A 21,027-nucleotide genomic window follows, 5' to 3' on the forward strand; every position below is an offset into this window, starting at 1 on the left:
ATACCTGTTTTCTAACTCTCTGCTGGAATGCTTCTATGCACCCTTGGGCAGTAGCAATGAGACTGCCTATAGCAGTTCCTTGGCCAATATGAGTGAATGTAAATTCCCTTCTAGTTTTGCTGAAACGAGAAAAGAGAGACTTTGGAATTTCTGCTCTTATTACTGTAATTGTGGCCTCTGTGGCCACAGCATTTACAGCTGCTGCCGCTTTGGCGACATCTATAAATACTGCAGCCACTATGAATGCCCTATCCTCACATGTGGCTACTGCCATGGCTCAGCAAGCTCAAATAAGTGGGTAACTTAAAGCTGGCATATTAATGGTAAATCAAAGAGTAGACCTGTTACAAGAACAGGTTGACATTCTGGGGCAAATGGCCATGGTACCATGTATTCATAAATTATCTGAATTATGTATAACGTATGTGCAGTATCAAAATTTCTCCCATGCAGGCAATTTGTCTCGTCGATTAAGCAAGATGCTTCTAGGAACTTGGAGCCGTGAATTCGAACACGCCATGATTGAGCTTCGAGCATCTATCGTTGCAATTAATTCTACCCGCGTAGAAGTCGCCACAGTACAACAATGGATGGACTTGATACATGGAACATTGGGTTTCTTAAAAGATTGGGGTGAGCCGGGCGTGGTGGCGCACGCTTGTAATCCTTGCGCTTGGGAGGCTGAGACAGGAGGATCGCGCAGGTTCGAAGCCAGCCACGCGCGCTGGTTTAGGAGACCCTGTTTCCAAATAAAAATGTAAAAAAATAGGTCTGGGAGTGTAGCCCGGAGGTAGAAGGGCTTCCAGGAACCCCAGTACCACAAAAAAAAAAAAAAAAAAAAAATGGGGTGGCATGGCATTCTGGGCATTCTTGCTGGTGGTAGCATGCTGTTTTCTGGTTGGATATATCAGGCGAACTCGACAACGCACACTGCAACAACAGCGCATATTGGTGCAAGCTATGGCAGCCCTTGATGTTGGCTCATCTCCTCAGGTTTGGCTCAATATGCTGGATCGGTAGTCAAAGACGGGTAAGATCGTCCCCGGGATCATATCAACCTAAGACAGGGAAACAATCATGCTACTGTTCTCCCAAAGACGGCTAAGAATGATCCTTGAGGGTTGACAACCTAAGACAGGCACGATCCCGAGCCTTATTTTTAATAAAACAAAAAGGGGGAGATGTCGGGGCCCACTCGGCTAGACCGAGATGGCACCCAGGCTTGTTGCCAGCGTGGACTCAAGATGGCGCCTAGGCTTGCAGCCAAGTCACGAGGCTCACGAGGCTGGTGGTGCCCTGAGCCTGCGCAGTGAGCCCTATCAGGCACCCTACAGATGATCAGTGACGCAGCGCCTCGTGCTACCACCAGCCCGCCTATGAGAGGGTTAGAAATGCGCATGCCCTAGCTGTGGGAAGCTTGGGGTTGGTGGAGTGATGAGGGAGGGGTTATGAGACTGATATATATTTGCCTGCTGTGCGCATTGGCGGCAGCAGCAGCAGCATTATTCTTATTGAGAAGGAGCATTAAAAGAGGAAGTAGCTTCATCAACAGAGTCGGCGTTCGTTTGTTTCTTCCCTAGGCTCTGCTGGTCAGAGCCTTAGGGATGCGATACAAAGGAGGATAGATCTCTCTGGTGTGCCTGTGAAAGCCCAGGTCCACTTACATGTTTGCTAGACAAAGCAACTGAGGCTCCAGGTCTGTAAGTAGAGACCAGACTCCCTAGATGGCTGGCTCTTAAATGGTGGCCAGCCCATCAGGGCACCCTTTACAAGGAGATTCCCTGAAACCAGTGCTACTGGAAAGCCCTGGGGCAGTCCCAAGTCTCTGCTGAAGGGCAGGTACAGTTGTCAGTAATAGCTGCCCAGAGGGCAGGCCTGGGGCTTTCAAGAAAGCACTGTCCCTGTGCCCTTGACAGGAGGAGGACCCAGACGCTGGACGCACAGGAAGGAGTTCTCCCAGGAAGTTCACACATGGTTCACCCAAACTTCTCTCTGAACTAAAAGCAGGGGTACCCTTCACTTTGTGGTTACATGACCCCCCTGTGAAAACGGGCAGGAGACCAGGCAGGTGCAGGACTGAGAATCCCTTGAAACTTTCCAAACTGTTATCAAGTTAGAGAATTTCAACTCGTCTCTTCTCCTGGCTGCCAGTCTCACCGGAGGGCCCGAGTGCACACCTGGGTGCTGTTTCCACAGCACCTGGTCCCAAAGATGCCGACACGGGGTAGAGAGCACCAACACCTGTGCTCAAAGTGCGTCTTCCACAGCACCACGTGTGGCAGCTAGCACAGCTGAGGCCCGCACGAGGATCGTTTGCACAACAGCACCTTGATGACCACGGCTCCTCACAGACAACTCTCCCACAGCTGCCCTGCCGCCGCTGCGGCTTCTGACCACCCTCCTGCTGCACCTACCCACATCCTGCACCACAACCCTGGGCTCAATGACTAGCCCGATGCCGATGAGCAGCACACCGCACTCCCTGGACCGCTTCCCACGTGCCGCGGCCACCAAGCCACCTCCTCCTGTGTGCTGCCTCCCTTTGAGGCTTCCGACCCGCGGGACAGGCCACACGCAGAGATTGCAGGGCATGCTCCGTGACGTGACACCACTGGCTCCTCCCTGCGCGCCGTGCTCCATGGGGCACAGCGTTCCCAGACAGTGGGCCACCCTGCTCTCCTCCACTTGGCTTGCTGCTGGCTGTGGTCCTGGCCTGGACCGTGGCACACCTCCCCCCAGCCCCGCTGGAGCCCATTCCCATAAAACGACCCCAAGAGAAGCACGGCGGCACACACCTAGAAGCCCAGCAACTTGGGAGGCTGAGGCAGGAGGACTGCATATTTGAGGCCTGGCTGGGCAACTTAGACCCTGTCTCAAAATTAAACCTAAGAAAGGCCGGGGTGTGTGTAGCTCAGTGGTAGAGCACCCCTAGGCTCAACACCTAGTACCGTGAAAATAGACAAACCATTCCATGTAGGGCCTGCTCCTGCAGCACTCTTCCCAGCTGGCTTGGCACCCCTGCCTGGGCTTCTGCTCACACAGGGCACAATGCCCTCTCCCTCCTGCCCCACATCCCTGGTCGCCTATGCCTTCTCCTCCTCAGTGCCCACCCAGGCTGGCCCTTCATGCCATGTTTTTCTTTACAAAGGGGATGAGGCTGGGTAGTGATGGTGTTAAGCTAAATGACACAAGAGATCATTTTAAACTTGAAACGGCCTGGAAAAGATCAGACGTCAATATTCATGTTTTGTGTGCAGCACTAGGGACTGAACCCAGAGGCACTCTACCTCTGAGCTGTACCCCCAGCCTGAGTTTCTTTATTTGGAAACAAGAGTCTCGCTAGGTTGATGAGCGTCTACTTGCTGAGGCTGCCCTTGAACCTCCTGTCTCAGCCTCCCAAGTACTGGGATTACAGGCATGTATGCCACGCCCTGTTCAATATTCAGTGTTTAATTAAAGAACAACCGCTTCAGAATATGAAGTATGAGGAGATTATAACGTTTGGACGTGGCGACTCCAGCGTGCCACAGCCTGTTCTAGTCCTTCTCTTACTGGCTCCGACAGCCCTGGCTGCTTAGCTCACATCACCGGGGCACAGTCACTGCGTCCCAGGGGACTGGAGGTCTAGGACCTAAGGCTGGGCAGACCCTACCATGCTCTGGAGGAAGAGCAACCAAGCCAGGGAGAGGCAGCTTCTGGAATCTTGACTCAGGAGGAAGGGGAAAAAACGAGGTTCAAGCTGGTATGGCAACACATGCATGTAGCCCCAGTGTCAGGAGGCTGTCAGGAGGACCAAGTCCGAGGCCAACTTAGTGAGGCCCTGTCTCAAAATAAAAAGGGCTGAGGATGCAGCTCAGTGGTATGCTCCTGGGTTTAATCTCCGGTACAACCCCACCCCCCAAAAAAAGGGAGATGCAGCAGTGGCCTTGCTGCAGGGTGCGGGGCGGGGGGTGGCTTGCACACTGAGGCACTCAGGCCAGAGACGCAGTCTTTACATTCAAGGAGCAGGAAAAAAAACAGGGCAGCGGAATACTGGCCACTGACCCAGGAAGCAGAGATGGCAGAGGAGGGGGGGGGCGCGGCATTTACGGAGGTGTAGGGAGACCCAACAGCCGCCGCCGCGCAGGCGAGCAGCGTCCCCAGTCCATATGCTACGCCTGAGGCGGAGGGAAACAGGGAAACAGTTTTGGCCAGAATCAGAACCTGGAAGACAGCTTTGATAACAGCAGCATGACTACACTAAAAGGCAGGCGGCTAGGAATTTTCCAGCCCGCAGGACGCAGCGCACTGTGCTTGCGCTCTCTAGCCTACTGCAGAGGGTGTGTGCGAGGCGGGGCAGGAGCCACTGAGCCGTCAGACACCAGCTCTGACAGAACACTGGGACAGGGCAGGGAAGGGAGGGCTGCCGGAGGAGGCCGAGCATCAGCAAGGCAGCAGGAGGGCGGTGGGAACTCAGGGCGAGGCACAGGAGGAGGGAGGGAAAGCTGCCATTTCTGGGTGTGGCCGGTCCTCTCCAACCCACAGAGGCCTCCTCCGTCTCTGTAGCAGCGTGGGAGGCGGCCTGGTGCGTGGGGTCGGGTGAGTGCAGCCAGTTCTTGCTCTCAAGGGACGGATCACTCACCAAGGGCACAGGTGGGAGGAGGGCCATCCCTCTGCTCGGGGCCTCAGCCCACCCCGCCCTTCTCCTTTCAGCCTTGTCAGTCCTGGGTACTACAGGGCCCTTAGAAGTGGCCGCAGACCGTAGCCTCTCCAGCCTCTACAACTATGAGGCCAAACAAATCTCTCCTTTTTTCTTTCTGTAACATGAACCGAACTCAGGGGTATTCTACCTTCAGGACCCCAGCACAAGCTGGGCGTGGTGGGCACGCCTGTAATCCCTGCGCTTGGGAGGCAGACAGGAGGATCGCGCAGGTTCAAAGCCAGCTTTCCTGGCTTAAGAGACCCTGTTTCCAAGTAAAATATAAAATAGGTCTGGGAGTGTATTTTGTTTTGTTTTGTTTTTCAGTACTGGGAATGAAACCCAGGGGCATTCTACCTTGAGCTACATCCCCAGCCCTATTTTTTTTTTTTTTTTTTTTGGTGGTACTGGGGTTCCTGGAAGCCCTTCTACCTCCGGGCTACACTCCCAGACCTATTTTATTTTTGGAAACAGGGTCTCTTACGCCAGCGCGGCTGGCTTCGAACCTGTACAACCCTCCTGTCTCTGTCTCCCAAGCGCGGGGATTACAAGCGTGTGCCACCTCGCTCGACTAAAACTCACTTCTTGATAAAGGACACACCTTCAGGTGTTCTGTTACAACTATAGATATGGACCAAGACAAAAAACATCAGTGCAAGATCACAAGTTTTCCTAATAACCATATGTTCAAAAATAAAAGTGAAAAGAAAATATGTAACATATAAAAAACAAACAGCACTTACAATAGGGAGAGTAATTATAAGGTAAAAACATGGCTGAGACCAACCATATGGTTATGTTGATACATGTATCTGGCTTTTAACTTACAAAAAAATAAAGATTTTCCACTTGGCCCACATGTGACTAAGGACTGCCATGCACACAGGAGGATGATGGGAAACAGAGGCAGAGGATGGCTGGGACAGAGGGGCCAGGACAGAGCCAGCTGGCCAGGCAGATGGGGACCCAGGGCGAGGCAAGCCAGGCCTGATGCATGCTTGGAACCCCAGCACTCGGGAGGTTGAGACAGCAGGATCGCGGTTCACGGCCAGCCTCAGCTACTTAGTTAGGCTCTGCAACTCAGTGAGACCCTGTTTCCAAATAAAGAATGAAGCTGGGCGTGGTGGCGCATGCTTGTAATCCCCATGCTTGGGAGGTAGAGACAGGATGACCATGCAGGTTCAAAGCCAGCCATGCTGGCTTAAGAGACCACGTTTCCAAATAAAATATAGGTCTGGGAGTGTAGCCCGGAGGTAGAAGGATTCAAACCCCAGTACCACCAAAAAAAAAAAAAAAAAAAAAAAATAGGGCTGGGGTGTTGCTTGAGGTTGAACGCCCCTGGGTTCCATCCCCAGACCCAGAAAAAAAAAAAAAAAAAAGTAACAGGAGTGTAAGAGAAAGCCACTGGAGAGGCAAGAAACAGAGACATGTAGTAATAAGTAAGAAGATAGGGCACTGGATCCAGAAGGCCTGACCTGGATAATCAGCCGATACATCACAGGGTGTACTGAACGCTACACCAGGAGGGAGGGAGAAATGCATTTTGTCTCGGGCCCACATGCCACGTCACGAGAGCTGACATACTAGGAACGCCATTGTGTCCCGGTGCTCCTCCTCGCTCCATGCCACTGCACAGTGGAACTTTAGAAGATGCGCCCGGAGGGAGGAAGTGACGTAGGGACGCCAGCCCCTTCTAGCTCTCCCCATGCCTGTGGCTGCCGTGAGGTGAACAGGCTTGCTCCACAGCATGGCCCTGCCACGATGTGGTCTCTCCACAAGCCCCAGAGCAAATGGGCCAGCCCGCAGAGACTCACGGAACCTCTAAAACTATGAGCCAAAGTAAACGTTTTCTTTTAAAGTTGATAATCTCAGGCACTTTGTTACAGTAATGGAAGGCTAACTAGACCACAAAGAAAATGTCAATAAATTTTATGAAGCAGAAATACTATGAATAACATACTGATCACAATGCAAAAAACCTAGAAATTAACAACAAAAAGGCTCTCCCTTGGGCTGGGCATGGTGGGACATGCCTATAATCCCAGTACTGGGAAGGTTAAGACATCAGAGGATCACAGGTTCAAGGCTAGCCCCTGCAACTTAGTGAGATGTTACTTCAAAATAAAAAATAAATTCAGAGCCTGGCATGGTGGCTCACGCTTATAATCCCAGCATTTGAGAGGCTGAGATAGGAGGATCCAGATTCGCGGACAGCCCCAGCTACTTAGTGAGGCCCTTTGCAACCCAGTGAGACCCTGTTTCAAAACAAAGAATAAAAAAATAGGCTGGGGTGTTGCTTGAAGGTAGAATGCTCCTGGGTCCATCTCCAGTACCACAAAAACAAACAAAGTCAGTCAGTCAGACATGGTGGTGCACAAGTGTAATTCTAGTAACTCGGAAGGCTGAGATAAGAGACTTATAGGTTTGCGACCAGGCTTAGCTACTTAGTGAGGCCCTCTGCAACTTAGTGAGACCCTATTTCAAAATAAGGAATAAAAAATAGGGCTTAGGTTATAGCTCAGAGGTAGAATGCCCCTGGGTTCCATCCCCAGTTCCATAAATAAATAAAAAAATTGCTAGGGGTGTAGCTCGGAAGTAGAATGCCCTGGGCTCAACCCTGGTGCCCCCCCCCATCACACACACAAAAGGTACAAATATAAAAGCAGAACTTAATGGGGTAGAGGAATAAAGGTAAATTTAATTAGTAAAGAGTTATATATAGATATATATATATAATATATTACTCTTTACTAATTAAATTTACCTTTATATATAATTTGTTTGTTTTGTTTTTTGGTGATAGTGGGGATTGAACCCAGGGGCATTCTACTTCTGAGTTACACTCCCAGTCCTATTTTTTATTCTCTCTTTTGAAACCGGGTCTCACTAACTTGTGAAAAGCTTCACTAAGTAGTTGAGACTGGCGGCAAACCTGGGATCTTCCAATCTCAGCCTCTCAAGTACTGGGATTATAAGTGTGAGCCAGGTCACCATTCCTGGCTAAGAGGTTTTTTTTTTTTTTTTTTTTTTAAATTGTACCAGGGATTGAACTCAGGGACATTCTACCTTAGAGCTACACTTCTAGTCCCAATTTTTATTCTTTTATTTGAAATAGGATCTAAGTTACAGAGGGCCTCACAAGTAGCTGAGGCTGGCTGCAAACCTGCGATCCTCCTCTCAGTCTCCCAAATATTAGGATTGGTGTGTGCCACCATGCCCGGCTAGGAGTATGATTTTTTAAAATTTATTTATTTATTTTTTTTGTAGTACTGGAGACAGAACCCAAGGGCATCACTTCTCTGAGCTAAACCCCCAGTTCTATTTTTTTTTAGTCTTTTTATCTTTTGAAACAGGGTCTCACTAAGTCGTGAAGGGTCTAAGAAGCTGAGGCTGTCGGCGAACTGCGATTCCCCGGTCTCTGCCTCCCAAATGCTGGGATTACAAGCATATGCCACCATGCCTGGCTAGGAGAATGATTTTTAAAAATCCTTACAAGCTGGGCATGGTAGCTCATGTTTATAATTCTAGTACCTACGGCCAGTTTCAACAACCAGTTTCAACAACCTAGTGAGATTCTGTGGGGTGTAGCTCAGAGGTAGAATGTTTCTGGGTTCAATTCTCAGTACCACAAAACAACAACAGAAACAACAACAAAAATAATAATGAGGCAAGTCCCTAGCCTAAGAGAAAGGAAGCACGACTACACAAAACAAGAAGCAACAAGGTGATGACCACTGACGTTTAAACAATTGCGAGCCTACCTTAGACATCTACGCAAATACATCTGAAAATTTAGTTAAAATGAATTCACTATGAAAATACAGTTTTCCAAATTAACTTCATTATCTGTAAAAATAGGAGCCAGTTTCCATGAGGATACTTCACAAAACACCAGGCCCATGTGGCTGTACAGGATATTCCTGTTAAACTTCTAAATCTCAGTCCCAATGCAGCATAATCTGTTTCAGAATTTACTTATTTATTGACTTCTGCGGTACTGTGGATGGAACCCAGAGGCATGCTACTGCAGAGTTACACCCCCTGCCCTATTTTTATTCCTTATTTTGAAATAGGGTCTCACTGAGTTACAAAGGGTCTCACTAAGTAGCTGAGGCTGTCCTCAAACCATGATCTTCCAGTTTCAGGCTCCCAAATGCTGGGATTACAAGCATGCGCCATCACGCCTGGCTGAAAAACACCCAGCCCTACTTTATTCTTTTATTTTGAAACAGGATCTCACTAAGTTGTAGGGCTTCATTAAGTAAATGAACTTGGCTGCAAACCTGCAATCCTCCTGTCTCAGCCTCCCAAATACTCGGATTACAAACATGCACCACCATGCCTGGCTGAAAAAATATCTTAAACAATGTCAGAAGTGACTTAGGAACTGGGAGAGAATGCTTGAACATATCACACAGGGGAAAAGCCAATACCCCCCTGGGCTGCGTAGTAGCTCACATCTGCAATCCCGGTGCTTGGGAGGCTAAGATACTTGGAGGATGCAGACTCAGGTTGGTCTGGGTCATTTACAAAGAACTTATCTCAAAATAAAGAGGAAAAAGGAGCCAGGCATGGTGGCACATGCTAGTAATCCCAGCATTCAGGAGGCTGAGACAGGAGGATCCTGGTTCTCGCCTCAGCTACTTAGTGAGGCCCTCTGCAACTTAGTGAAACCCTGTTTCAAAATAAAGAATTAAAAATAGGGCAGGGGGTGTAGCTCAGAGGTAGAATGCCCCTGGGTTCCATCCTCAGGAACACACACACACACACACACACACACACACACACACACACACACACACAGAATAAAAAGGGCCGGAGGGTATAGGTCAGCAGACTTCCCCTGGTTCAATTCCCAGTACCCAAACTTAGCAAACAAACAAATCAACAAAAAATAGGCCAATATCCCTAATATATATTAAAAAGAGAGGAAACAAGCTGAGGGAAGTCTCGTTTACTCAAGAGGCCATGGCAGAAGGACTGAAAGTATGAGGCCACCCTGGACACGTTAGCAAGACCTTGTTTCAAAATAAAATGTAAAGAGGATGCCGGGCATGGTGACGCACGCTTGTAATCTCATCCCTTGGGAGGCTGAGACAGGAGGATCCCACAGGTTTGAAGCCAGCCTCAGCTACTTAGTGAGGCTCTCAGCAACTTAGTGAGATCCTGTTTCTAATAAAACATAAAATTAGGTCTGGGAGTGTAGCCCAGAGGTAGAAACCCCCTGGGTTCCACCCCCAGTACCACACACAAAAAATAAATCAATAAATAAATCAATAAATGGGACTGGGGATGGAGCTTAGTGGTAGAGTACTTGCCTAACACACTGTAGGCTATGTTCAATCCCCAGTACCATCACCACTACCAAAAAAAAAAAAAAAAAAAGGCCTAACAAGCCCATCCTGAGTCACTGCCTGTGGCCAGCACAACTACCCAGCACATGCTCTTTGACCCAGCACTGCTCTACTGAGAAGCTACTCTGAAGATATGCTCCAAACAACTTGAAAACAGACACACAGCAATAGCCACTGTGGCGCTGTGTGTATCACAATCCGGACGTGGGAGAACGGGGGCGCCACCAGAGTGCATTGGAAACAGCGCCCTTAGCTGTGAAAGGAGCGAGGAAAGTCTTAGGAGTGGGTAAGGAACGCATCCCTGAGAAAGTAAGCGCAAAAAGGCCAAAGGAATATCCATGGCATGCCACTTCTGTACAGAAAGCAAAAGGAATTCCTAGTCTCCACAGTGGCGAGGGCAGGAGACTCTGAAACTCCCTTCTGTGTGCTCGAGGACTGTAATGGACCATGGGATCCAGGTTCTCACAGTGGAGAAGTGGAAGGTGCTGGAGAGCGGCTGAGTATCTGTGGGAACTCACAATTTATGAGACTGAGACCAAAGTCTACTTTGCGTGTGTGGTGGCACACACACGAGGCCGAGACAGGAGAATCTCAGGGTTTTGTTTTGTTTTTTTGTCCTGGGAATGGAAGCCAGGGGCATTCTACCCCCGAGTTACACCTCCAGCCCTATTTTTTATTCTTTAGTTTGAAACAGGGTCTTACTGAGTTGCAAAGGATCTGAGTAGCTGAGACTGTCTGTGAAACGCAAGCCTCCTGTCTCAGCCTCCCAAATGTTGGGATACAAGAAAGTGCCACCACACCCAGCTTTATTTTATATTTTGAAACAGGTTCTACCCCAAATCCATTTTATATTTTGAAACAGGGTCTCACTAAGTTGATAAGGCTGGCTGCAAACCTGTTATCTTCCTGTCTGAGCCTCCCAAGTACTGGGGTTACAAGGGTGTGCCACCAGGCCTTGGCTTTATAGCTTTTTGATAAGTCTACAATTACTTCAAAATAACAAAATAAGCACCATGACTCTGTACCCTCACCGTTGGTGGAGAAGCACAGAGCCAGGACAGGGAGCGTGTCCCACCTGCAGGGCTGGCGCCACAGGCCGGTCTCACACAGAAGCTAACAGCACAGACTGGAAACACTTCCCCTCGCTTCTCTATTTACCAATTGAACTGCTGGCGCGGTCTCCCTTCTTCTTCTTATTCTTCTTGTTCTTGCCCTTGGGCTGGGGGGAGTCTGCCAGTGTGAGGCGGCCATTCTGCTGGTGTGGGCTGGGAGAGGGGGTTTCTGGAGGGGCTGGGTGAGACTTCTCCTCCTTGAGGTTCAGTTGCTTTTTGTTATTGTTATTACTATTGACTTTTCTTTCCTCTTTCTTGGGCTCAGTGAGGGAAGTGAGGTCGAGCACTTTAGCCCTGGACTCAGCCTGTGCACGGGGCTTGGGCTGGCCCTCCGTGGCCTTGGGGGACTCCGAGGGCTTCCTGGCTGGCTCACTGCTGGCCTTACTGGCCTGCTTTAGCTTTTGTTTGCCATTTCCCTCTTTATGGTGATGCATCATGTCAAAGAAAAAAGCCAGCGGCTCGTGCTGCTTCCCATTGACCTCCCTGGGGAGGAGAGGCGTGGGGTCCCTTGGGTCCACAGCGTCCCTGTCGGCTCCCAGCCCTGGCCTGGGCTCCGAGTGCTTCATAGCTCTGGAAGGGGAGTGAGATGAGGTTTCTGGTTCTTCAGTGGGCTCTACTGAACCGTTGTGGATGTTGTCAGAGTCAGGGACAGACTCTGTTGCTGCCTGGCAACTTCTAGCAAGCATGTCCAACTTGGGGCAGTCTTTACTTGGCCTTTCCTTCTTCTTCTTTTTTACAGTTCTTAGCTTCTGAAGCTCCTGAAGCCTCTGGAATTCCTCTTTGAGACGCTGCTCTTCCTCCTCCTCCTCCTCCTCCTCCTCTTCTTCTTCCTCCTCCTGCCGCCTCTGCTCCTCCTGGAGGTGCAAGTGCTCCCGCGCTCTGGCCTCCGCCTCCAGGCGTGCCTTCTCTTCCAGCTGCCAGTGTGAAAGAGAGGATGGCTTAAAACCAGAAAAGAATTCTAAAAATTGAGACATACAGAAAACTTACACAACTTTAAAAAGGAATCACATGGCCGGGCGTGGTTGTACACGCTTGTAATGTCCGTGCTTGGGAGGCGGAGACAGGAGGATCGAGCAGGTTCGAAGCCAGCCGCGTTGGCTTAAGAGACCCTGTTTCCAAATAAAAATATAAAATAGGTCTGGGAATGTAGCCCGGAGAAGGGTTCCAGGGTTCCATCCCCAGTACCACCAGAAAAAGAAAAAAAAAAAAAGAAAAAAAAAAGGAATCAATACAATATAAACTGAAAGAGGAAGTAAGAAGCCAAAAATTAAAACACAGTGATCTTCAACTATTTACGCTGAAGAAATGTTAGCTTTCATTCATCTACCACAAACATATTTACTTTTATAGGGGGCATGGATGGGCTAACATAAAAGGCCTTATTGCTTCTGACAGAGTACTAGACACTTGGAACAAGATCAAAGAAGCTACTGCATGGCACGCAGGGAAGAGGTGAGCTATCCCCTGTCATGTACAGCAAAGAGCAGTCCAGGTAATCGGCCAGGAGGATGGAGTAGCCGAGACCACAGACTGTGTGGCAATGAAGGGCTTCCCTGCTGTTTCGCTCACCTGTCCACTAGGAGCTGCTGCTGATACATTGGCTTGTATAAACAGGACAAGTGTGAAAAGTGTTAAAAAAAAAAAAAAAAAAAACAGGCCGGGCGTGGTGGCGCACGCTTGTAATCCCCGCACTTGGGAGGCAGAGACAGGAGGATCGCGCAGGTTCGAAGCCAGCCGTGCGCGCTGGCTTAGGAGACCCTGTTTTCAAATAAAAATGTAAAAATAGGTCTGGGAGTGTAGCCCGGAGGTAGAAGGGCTTCCAGGAACCCCAGTACCACCAAAAAAAACCCAAAACAAAACAAAACAAAACAAAAAAAAACAACACCTAGAAACGCCTTTTTGCCACCCTGGCAGATAAACAAATATCCCAATATATTTTTACTAGTGTAATGACTTTCATAAATAATATCTCATATCTCAGCTGAGCATGGTGGTACACACCTGTAATCCCAGTATTTGGGATGCTGAGACAGGACTGCAGGTTCAAGGCCAGCTTCAGCAACTTAGCAAGTTCCTGTTTCAAAATAAAAGAAGGAGCCGGGTGTGGTGGTGTACACTTGTAATCCCAACAGTTGGGAGGCTGAGACAGGAGGATCACAGTTCGTGGACGGCCTCAGCTAGTTAGTGAGGCCCTTTGCAACTCACTGAGACCCTGTTTCAAAATAAAAAATAGGGCTGGGAGTGTTTCTTGGAGGTAGAATGCCCCTGGGTTCCATTGCCAGTAAAACACACACACACACACACACACACACACACACACACACACACACACACACACACAAAGAAGGGCTAGAGGTACAGTCCCTGTGTTCAATCCCAAGAGAGAGACAAATCTATTTGTCTTTTGAAAAACTCAAGTAAAAAATTATGGTTAAGCCAGGTGTGGTGGTGTGTACCTATAATCCCAGTACTTGGGAGACTCAGACAGGATTGTAGGTTCCAAGCCAGACTCAGCAATTTAGTGTCACTCTGTTTCAAAAAGTAAAAAAGAAGCCTGGCGTGGTGGCACAGGCTTGTAATCCCAGCATTTGGGAGTTTGAGACCGGAGGATCATGGTTCTCGGGCAGCCTCAGCTACTTAGTGAGGCCCTTTTCTACTCCGTGAGACCTGGTTTAAAAATAAAGAATAAAAAATAGGGCTGGGGGTGCAGCTTGGAGGTAGAAAGCCCCTGGGTTCTATCCGTGGTACAGTAAAAAAAAAAAAAAAAAGGTAAAAAGTGCTGGGCATGAAGGTTGGAAGTAGTATGTCCAAAAAAAAAAAGCAAAGATAAAGAAAAAACTGAATGATGACATATTTTGCTTTTTTTTTTTTTCCCCTTTTGCAGTGCTAGGGATGGAGCCTAGGGCCTTCTACCACTACGTCACACCCCAGCCCCCACAACCACATGTTCTTAAAAATTTAAGTGGCCAGCCTGGTGTTGCACAACTGTAATCCCAGAATTTGGGAGGCTGAGAAGGGAGGATCACAGGTTGAAAGCCAGCCTCAGCAACTTAGCAAAACTATGTTCCAAAACAAAAAATAAAAAGGGCTAGAGAGGTAGAATGCTGGGTTCAATACCTAGCACTACAAAAAATTTAAGCACAAAATTCAAGTAAAAATAAAACCCTTGCTCCATGCTGTAAAAAGGAAGCCTTCCCTGGAGGAAGTGTGTGACGGGCAGCTCTTGGAGGGGCCCGCGAGGGCTCACAGTGCAGCAGGGCCCTGCCTGAGGGTCCACTGATGTGTCCATAAACATGGGCACGTGTGGGCTGGCAAGCTCAGCCTCTGCACACTGACTGACATGCTAGAGAGGTCCTCGTCATGGACCCGATGCCAGCGTCTCCAGCAGAAGTCTCACCCGTAGGTGTGAAACAGCGGCAGGTGCACTATTGCCTCTATTTCAGCAGCCAGCACAGCTGGCCAGCGTGGGCTGTCCTGGAAGACGCGCTGGGGAGAGAAGCAGGCGGGGCACACTGGGAGCAGAGCCTCTGCCACTGGCTTTCAGGTTTAGCCAGGTGCACCGACGCAGATCTGGATCCAGATGGCCTTCGAGGTAGGAACAGGCGGCTGGAGTGCAGGGAACCCTGAGAAGCACTGGAAGGAGCCCCAGTGAGGTCTCCTCTAGATGGGACCCACTTTGCCTTTCTAGGTCCCCACCCAAGAGTCAGGGTGGGCCCTTCAGGACCCTGTGGCTATTCCACTCAGTGAGCCATCACAGCACTGCTGCAGATCCGCACATGGCCAGGCTAGGAGCAGGGAAACAAGCCCTGCAGCCCAGCCTCTGGCCGTGGTAGGAATGTCTTCCTCACGTCTTTGACCACCCTGAAGACAGGGACCTTGCCTCTTCCCAAAGCAACCATCCTACTGTCAGAACCCTTGTGACCGTTACAAGTTCTCCCGTGTATGCAGCCCAGATCTGCATTTCTCAGGAGCTGACAACACTCGGCCCTTTGGAATTACTCTCGGGGCGCCGAAGCACTTCTAGAAGAACTGGGTGGTGGTGGTGGTAATATAATAGATCTATTCCCATCACTTCTAGAAGAACTGGGCGGTGGTGGTGGTAATATAATAGATCTATTCCCATCACTTCTAGAAGAACTGGGCGGTGGTGGTGGTAATATAATAGATCTATTCCCATCACTTCTAGAAGAACTGGGCGGTGGTGGTGGTAATATAATAGATCTATTCCCATCACTTCTAGAAGAACTGGGCGGTGGTGGTGGTAATATAATAGATCTATTCCCATCACTTCTAGAAGAACTGGGCGGTGGTGGTGGTAATATAATAGATCTATTCCCATCACTTCTAGAAGAACTGGGCGGCGGTGGTGGTAATATAATAGATCTATTCCCATCACTTCTAGAAGAACTGGGCGGTGGTGGTGGTAATATAATAGATCTATTCCCATCACTTCTAGAAGAACTGGGCGGTGGTGGTGGTAATATAATAGATCTATTCCCATCACTTACTTTTTTTTTTTTTTGGTGGTGGTACTGGGGGTGGAACCCAGAGGCTTTCTACCTCCGGAATACACTCCCAGACCAATTTTTATACTTTATTTGGGAACAGGGTCTCACTAAGTTGCTGAGGCTGGCTTTGAAGCTGGCTTTGAACCTGCGTGATCCTCCCAAGCGCAGGGATTACAAGCGTGCGCCACTACACCTGGCCTAACTCAGGGGCATTCCACCTCCAAGCTACACCCCCTGCCCTATTTTGTATTCTTTATTTTGAAAGAGGGTGTCACTGAGTTGCAGAGGGCCTCCCTAAGAAGCTGAGGCTGTCTGTGAAGCATAGCCCTCCTGTCTCAGGCTCCCGCATGCCGGGATGACAAGCGTGGCCATCAAGCCCAGCTTTCCCGTCACTTGCGATACTGGCGTGCAGTAAAGAATACAACCCTCATTTACTGTAGACGCAGCCTCTGAATGCTCTGCTCAGCCACATGCAGCGTCCCTGAGCAAGCCGTTGTCGCTTCCTGTGAAACGCCACGCCCTCTGGGCAGGGAGGAGCTGCCACTTCACTTCCTCCCTTTATTTCAAGGCTACATTCTGGCCCTTATCTGAAAGCTGGCAGGTTAAGACAGAGGAGCATGGATGGGAGCTGCTCAGGCCTGTGTCTAGATGGTTCTGTTGGGCCCAGAGCCCTCCTGTCTCATGTCCAAGGCCCATCTTCACCCACAGGGGTCCTGCTCTACTGCCCGCTCCTGAGGGCAGGTCCTTGTCTACCTGCTGGGAGAGGTAGCCACAGAAGCTGCAGGGTCGCCTACCATCCCCGCCAGCAGGACGAAGGCTAGACATGACTCGGCGGGGAAGACAAGGAAGACTGCGGGGTGTCCGGCGCAGGCGTGCGCGCCGCGACTTGCCTTTCTCTGCTTGTGCCTCGCGCGCTTGGCTGCGCGGCTGCTGCTGACCGGCTTGGTCTCTGAGCTGTTGATGAACTGTAACAAGTCCTCTACCCTGCGGTGGTCAACCACGCTCTCCCGCTCCGAGATCTGACCCAGTTTTTTTGGTTGCTCCTCTTTCCTCTTGGTCAGTCGTAAACGAAGCTTCTCCCGCATTTCTGCGTAATTTCTACTTGTGGGTGCAGCTGGAGGCTAAGACAAGAACACAAACAAATTAAGCGACAATTTTGTATGTAACAGATGTCAAAATATCTCTAAAAATAACCTGTTTTACTATATGCCCACTGTGAAAAATGAAAATGGGATAAATGAATGGCGAAAAAAGAAAAACCTATTCTTAAGTAGCCTCAAAGTTATACTTTGGCACCTACCCCTCATTTTATGTATTTGTGAAATCCGGTAAAATATATACAAATGGATTTCCTAAACTGAAAAGAAACAGTTATGTACATTGATTAATCTATTTTTTACTTAATCCAGTGCGTTTATCTTTTCACGTCAATAAACCTGTCTGTGGTATTTTTGTATCCCTCTACAGGATTCCCTTTAAATGTTAAAAAACAAAAACACTGCTCTCAGTCCTACTTCCACGTCTCTAACCATTAGAGCCGCGTGGCTGGGTGCAATGGCGCACACCAGTAACCCCAGCACTTGGGAGGCTGAGTCAGGAGGACTGCAGGTTCCAGGCCTGCCTCAGCAACCTAGCAAAATCCGGTTGGAAATAAGAAATAAAGTGAAGTTGGGGTGTAGCTCAGGGTAGAAGTCCCTTGGGTTCAATCTCTGGTACAAACAACCAAACGAACAAAAGGAGCATGCTGTACACATGTTGGACCACAGTGTGAGCTGCACGGCCCTGGGTCTCCCTGCCTGTCCTCCAGAGACCAGGGCTGGCACCTGCTCATACAGGTGAGACTGCTGGTCTGGAAAGATGCACAAACGTGCTAGCAGGATGTTCTGCATTCATCCAGGAAGAGGGTCTAAACTGGACACATGCAAGACTGCTCTAAGTGGCTGCACGACACTATGCTGTATGTGGACAGGCCATGGTTAACAATTTCTTCCTGTTGGGAAGAAAAGCTCCCCGCACTCCGAACCTAGGAGCTACGTCCCCAGCCCTGTTTTTTTTTTTTTTTTTTTGAAACAGGGTGTCCCTAAATTGCTGAGGCTGGCCTCAAACCTGTGATTCTCCTGTCTCAGCCTCCCAAGTACTGGGATTATAGGTTGTTGGCCACCATACACCATCTATGTATGGTACTGGGGATGGAACCCAGGGGCATTCTACCTCTGAGCTATACCCACAGCCCTTTTTATTTCTTATTTTGAAACATGGTCTCATTCAATAACCACACACTAGCCTCAAACCAGAGATCCTTTTGTCTCAGCCTCCCAACAACTGGGAATACAGACATGCACTGCCATGCCCAGTTCTTCAAGATTTTTTGTGGTACTGGGAATGGAACCCAGGGGGATTCTACCTCTGAGTCACACCCCCAACCCTATTTTTTTTATTCTTTATTTTTGATACAGGGTTTCATTGAGTTGCAAAGGACCTCACGAGGTAGCTGAGACTGTCTGCAAACCATGATGCTGGGATTACAAGGGTGCATCACCACGCCCAGCTTCATCAACTTTTTTTTTTTTTTTTTTGGTGGTACTGGGGGTGGAACCCAGAGGCTTTCCACCTCCGGGCTATACTCCCAGACCTTTTTTATGTTTTATTTGGAAACAGGGTCTCCCTAAGTTGCTGAAAGCCTCACTAAGTAGCTGAGGCTGGCTTCGAACTATTGCGATCCTCCTGTCTCAGCCTCCCAAGCGCGGGGATTACAAGTGTGCGCCACCATGGCCGGCTTCATCAACTATTTAAAAAAATCACAAATAAATAAAAAAATGTAGTGATGAGCCAGACATGGTGATGCATGCTTATAATACCAGTACTTGGGAGGTTGAGACAGGATTGCAGGTTCGAGGCCAGGCTTAGCAACCTGGTGAGACTCTTGGTTGCAAATCAATAAATAAAAAGGGCTGGGGGTGTAGATTGAAGGTAGAATGCCCCTGGGTTCAATCCCTAGTACCAAGACCAAAACCAAACAAATAACCCCAGCAGTGATAAAGTTTCTTTAGGATAAATACGACCTAAAAGTAGAATTGCTGTTTAAGAATGTGTCTTTCGAGCTATACTCCCAGCCCTTTCCTTTTATTCTTTATTTTTAAACAGGGTCTCACTGAGTTGCAAAGGGCCTCGCTAAGTAGGAGCTGAGGCTGTCCACAAACTGCGATCCTCCTGTATCAGCCTCCCAAATGCTGGGATTACAAGCTTGCGCCACCACACCTGGCTCTTAATTTTAACTATGCTATTAACCTTCACACACAGTAGGACCATACTCATATTCTAATCAACGTCGTGTAAAAGTCTTACAAATGAACTTGCGGGTAGGCCACGCAGCTCTCTTACCACGGGGCGCTGACCGTGCGCACTTACCCCGCCGTGTCCGAAGAATTCACAGTAGCAGCAGTCACAGTACTTGCCCTCTTTCTGGTTGGTGGAGGTGGAGGTGCTGGAGCTGTGCTCGGAGCAGCTGTCCTCCTCGGCACTCTCGTCCCCATCGTCTTGCTGGGGGTCATAGACACCATTTTCGCAGCGGTGCCCTTCACAGTCAGGGTCGCTGCAGAATCACACGGAGCGCATCAGCACACAGCCCACCCTGGAGGCACCAACTTAGCACCGTTCCCCACCACCATCGCAGCTCTGCCACTCGGAGTCAGTGTGGAGGGCACACGCCAAGGGTGGCCGTGAGTCAAGCACAGGAGCAGAGGCGCATGGCTAGGGGCCTGCCTGGGGCTTGTGTGGGGCTGAGCCTCAGGGTTCAGAAAGCGCCACTGAGCAGGCACCACAGACTCCCCAGCTCCCACTTCCTGGACAAGCCTGCCTGCCCTGCTAGCCTCACTTCTGTACTGAGGGGGTGGTAACTTCAAACAGGCAATTCAAAGGCGAAAGACATGGTTCCAAAGAACAAACCAAGCTGAGAGTGGCATTTGCTTCAGTACACACATTTTACACAAGTTCTTTTGATTCTACCCGACACAGAGCAACTTACACACTGACAAGGCAGATCTTGGACGCCAGCGGTTAGAGGCAGGTCGCAGCCAGGCCTCTGCTCTTCCCTGCGCAGAGCTGAAGGCTGAGCTCAGGCCCCACCGCCATGCCTCTGCTGGGAGGTCCGTGATTCTGCTGTGCTTTACTGGACTTGCCGACCACACAATCCCAGGGCAGTCTGTGTGAGGGCAGTATGACAGCCAGCCCTCCCCACAGGGTCCTGGGCACCCGCGACTCACCTGCAGACGCTGGGAGGGGCGCTGATGGAGCCGTCTGTGGTGGAGGGTGGGGGAGCCGCAGGAGCAGGACAGAAGCCCTTGCGTGTGTCCACAAAGCCAGGAGCCGTGGTTGCAGTTTTGGGGAATGATGGGGCTGAGAGATTTGAAAGGTGAGGTGTGGCGGCCGGGGAGAGCGAGGCGGGAGAGAGGGCTGGGAGCGGGGCCAGCCCCGCGGAGCTGTTCCTTGGAGCCGTGGGTGCCGCGAGTCTGTGGTCCTCCTTGTTGACGCTGTGAAAGACGTCACCTGCACACAGAGAGGCAAAAGAGACGCCAATAGCTAATGAAAACAGACATTTGTGTTTTACGTTTTTAAATCAATTTTCTGTTTTGAAAATATTTAGATCTAGAAAAAACTTGAAGAGACAACACAAAGAACACCTGCTCGTCCTTTACTCTCATGCGCCACAAGGCAACGTTTGCCGTGTTCGCTTTAGTTAGCACACGTCCACAGTCTCTGATTTAACATGTGGAGTAAGTGTACAGTTTCGTGCTTCAGCCTGAGCGCCTGAGACCCCAGGTGGTTTTCTGACAGCCACAGCACTTCGCCCACTGTGGAGACGGCCAGCACTGACCCGGGGCTCCTGTCCAGCCTGCTGTCCATAATCAAACTTCCAATTTCCCCATGACCTTCACAGCCCCACCCATTCAGCCTCTTAAGAGACTTTTGTTCTTTTAGAAGATAGACATTTTTTATTTATTTATTTTGCAGATCTGGAGATGGAACCCAGGAGGATATGACCTCCGAGCTACACCCTCTGCCCTCTTTTTTATTCTTTATTTTGAAATAGGATCTCACTAAGTTGTGGAGGGCCTCACTAAGTAGCTGAGGCTGGCTGTGAACCCAGATCTCCTGTCTCAGCCTCCCAAGTACTGGAATCACAAGCGGGTGTCACCATACCCGGAACATTACCCCGCCCCCTTTTGTGATACTGGCTCAAACTGTCCCAACTTTGGCAGCCAGGTCCTGCATCCTTTTGCCATCTGCCCTGGGTATCTGGTGGCTTCCTTGATGCCAGGCCCACTGTCACTAATTGACCTGAGAAACAGGCAGCCCTGTGGGCTTGCACCTGTGCA

The 21,027-nt window shown here is 49.6% G+C and overlaps 1 protein-coding gene across 1 annotated transcript in view; it reads right to left on the bottom strand.

Moving 5' to 3' along the window:
* The window catches only part of FAM193A (family with sequence similarity 193 member A), a gene marked incomplete at both ends in the record, with an annotated part of 169,111 nt that overhangs the window by 15,544 nt on the left and 132,540 nt on the right, over positions 1-21,027 (bottom strand). The window contains 4 exons of the mRNA XM_080697594.1: positions 11,191-12,058; positions 16,543-16,773; positions 19,061-19,244; positions 19,915-20,197. Of these exons, the coding sequence (XP_080553720.1) occupies positions 11,191-12,058; positions 16,543-16,773; positions 19,061-19,244; positions 19,915-20,197 (1,566 nt within the window). The remainder of the gene's footprint in view (positions 1-11,190; positions 12,059-16,542; positions 16,774-19,060; positions 19,245-19,914; positions 20,198-21,027) is intronic.

Source organism: Muscardinus avellanarius (genome assembly GCF_963383645.1).
Source record: "Muscardinus avellanarius genome assembly, chromosome: 6".
In the NCBI taxonomy this organism is placed as follows: domain Eukaryota; kingdom Metazoa; phylum Chordata; class Mammalia; order Rodentia; family Gliridae; genus Muscardinus; species Muscardinus avellanarius.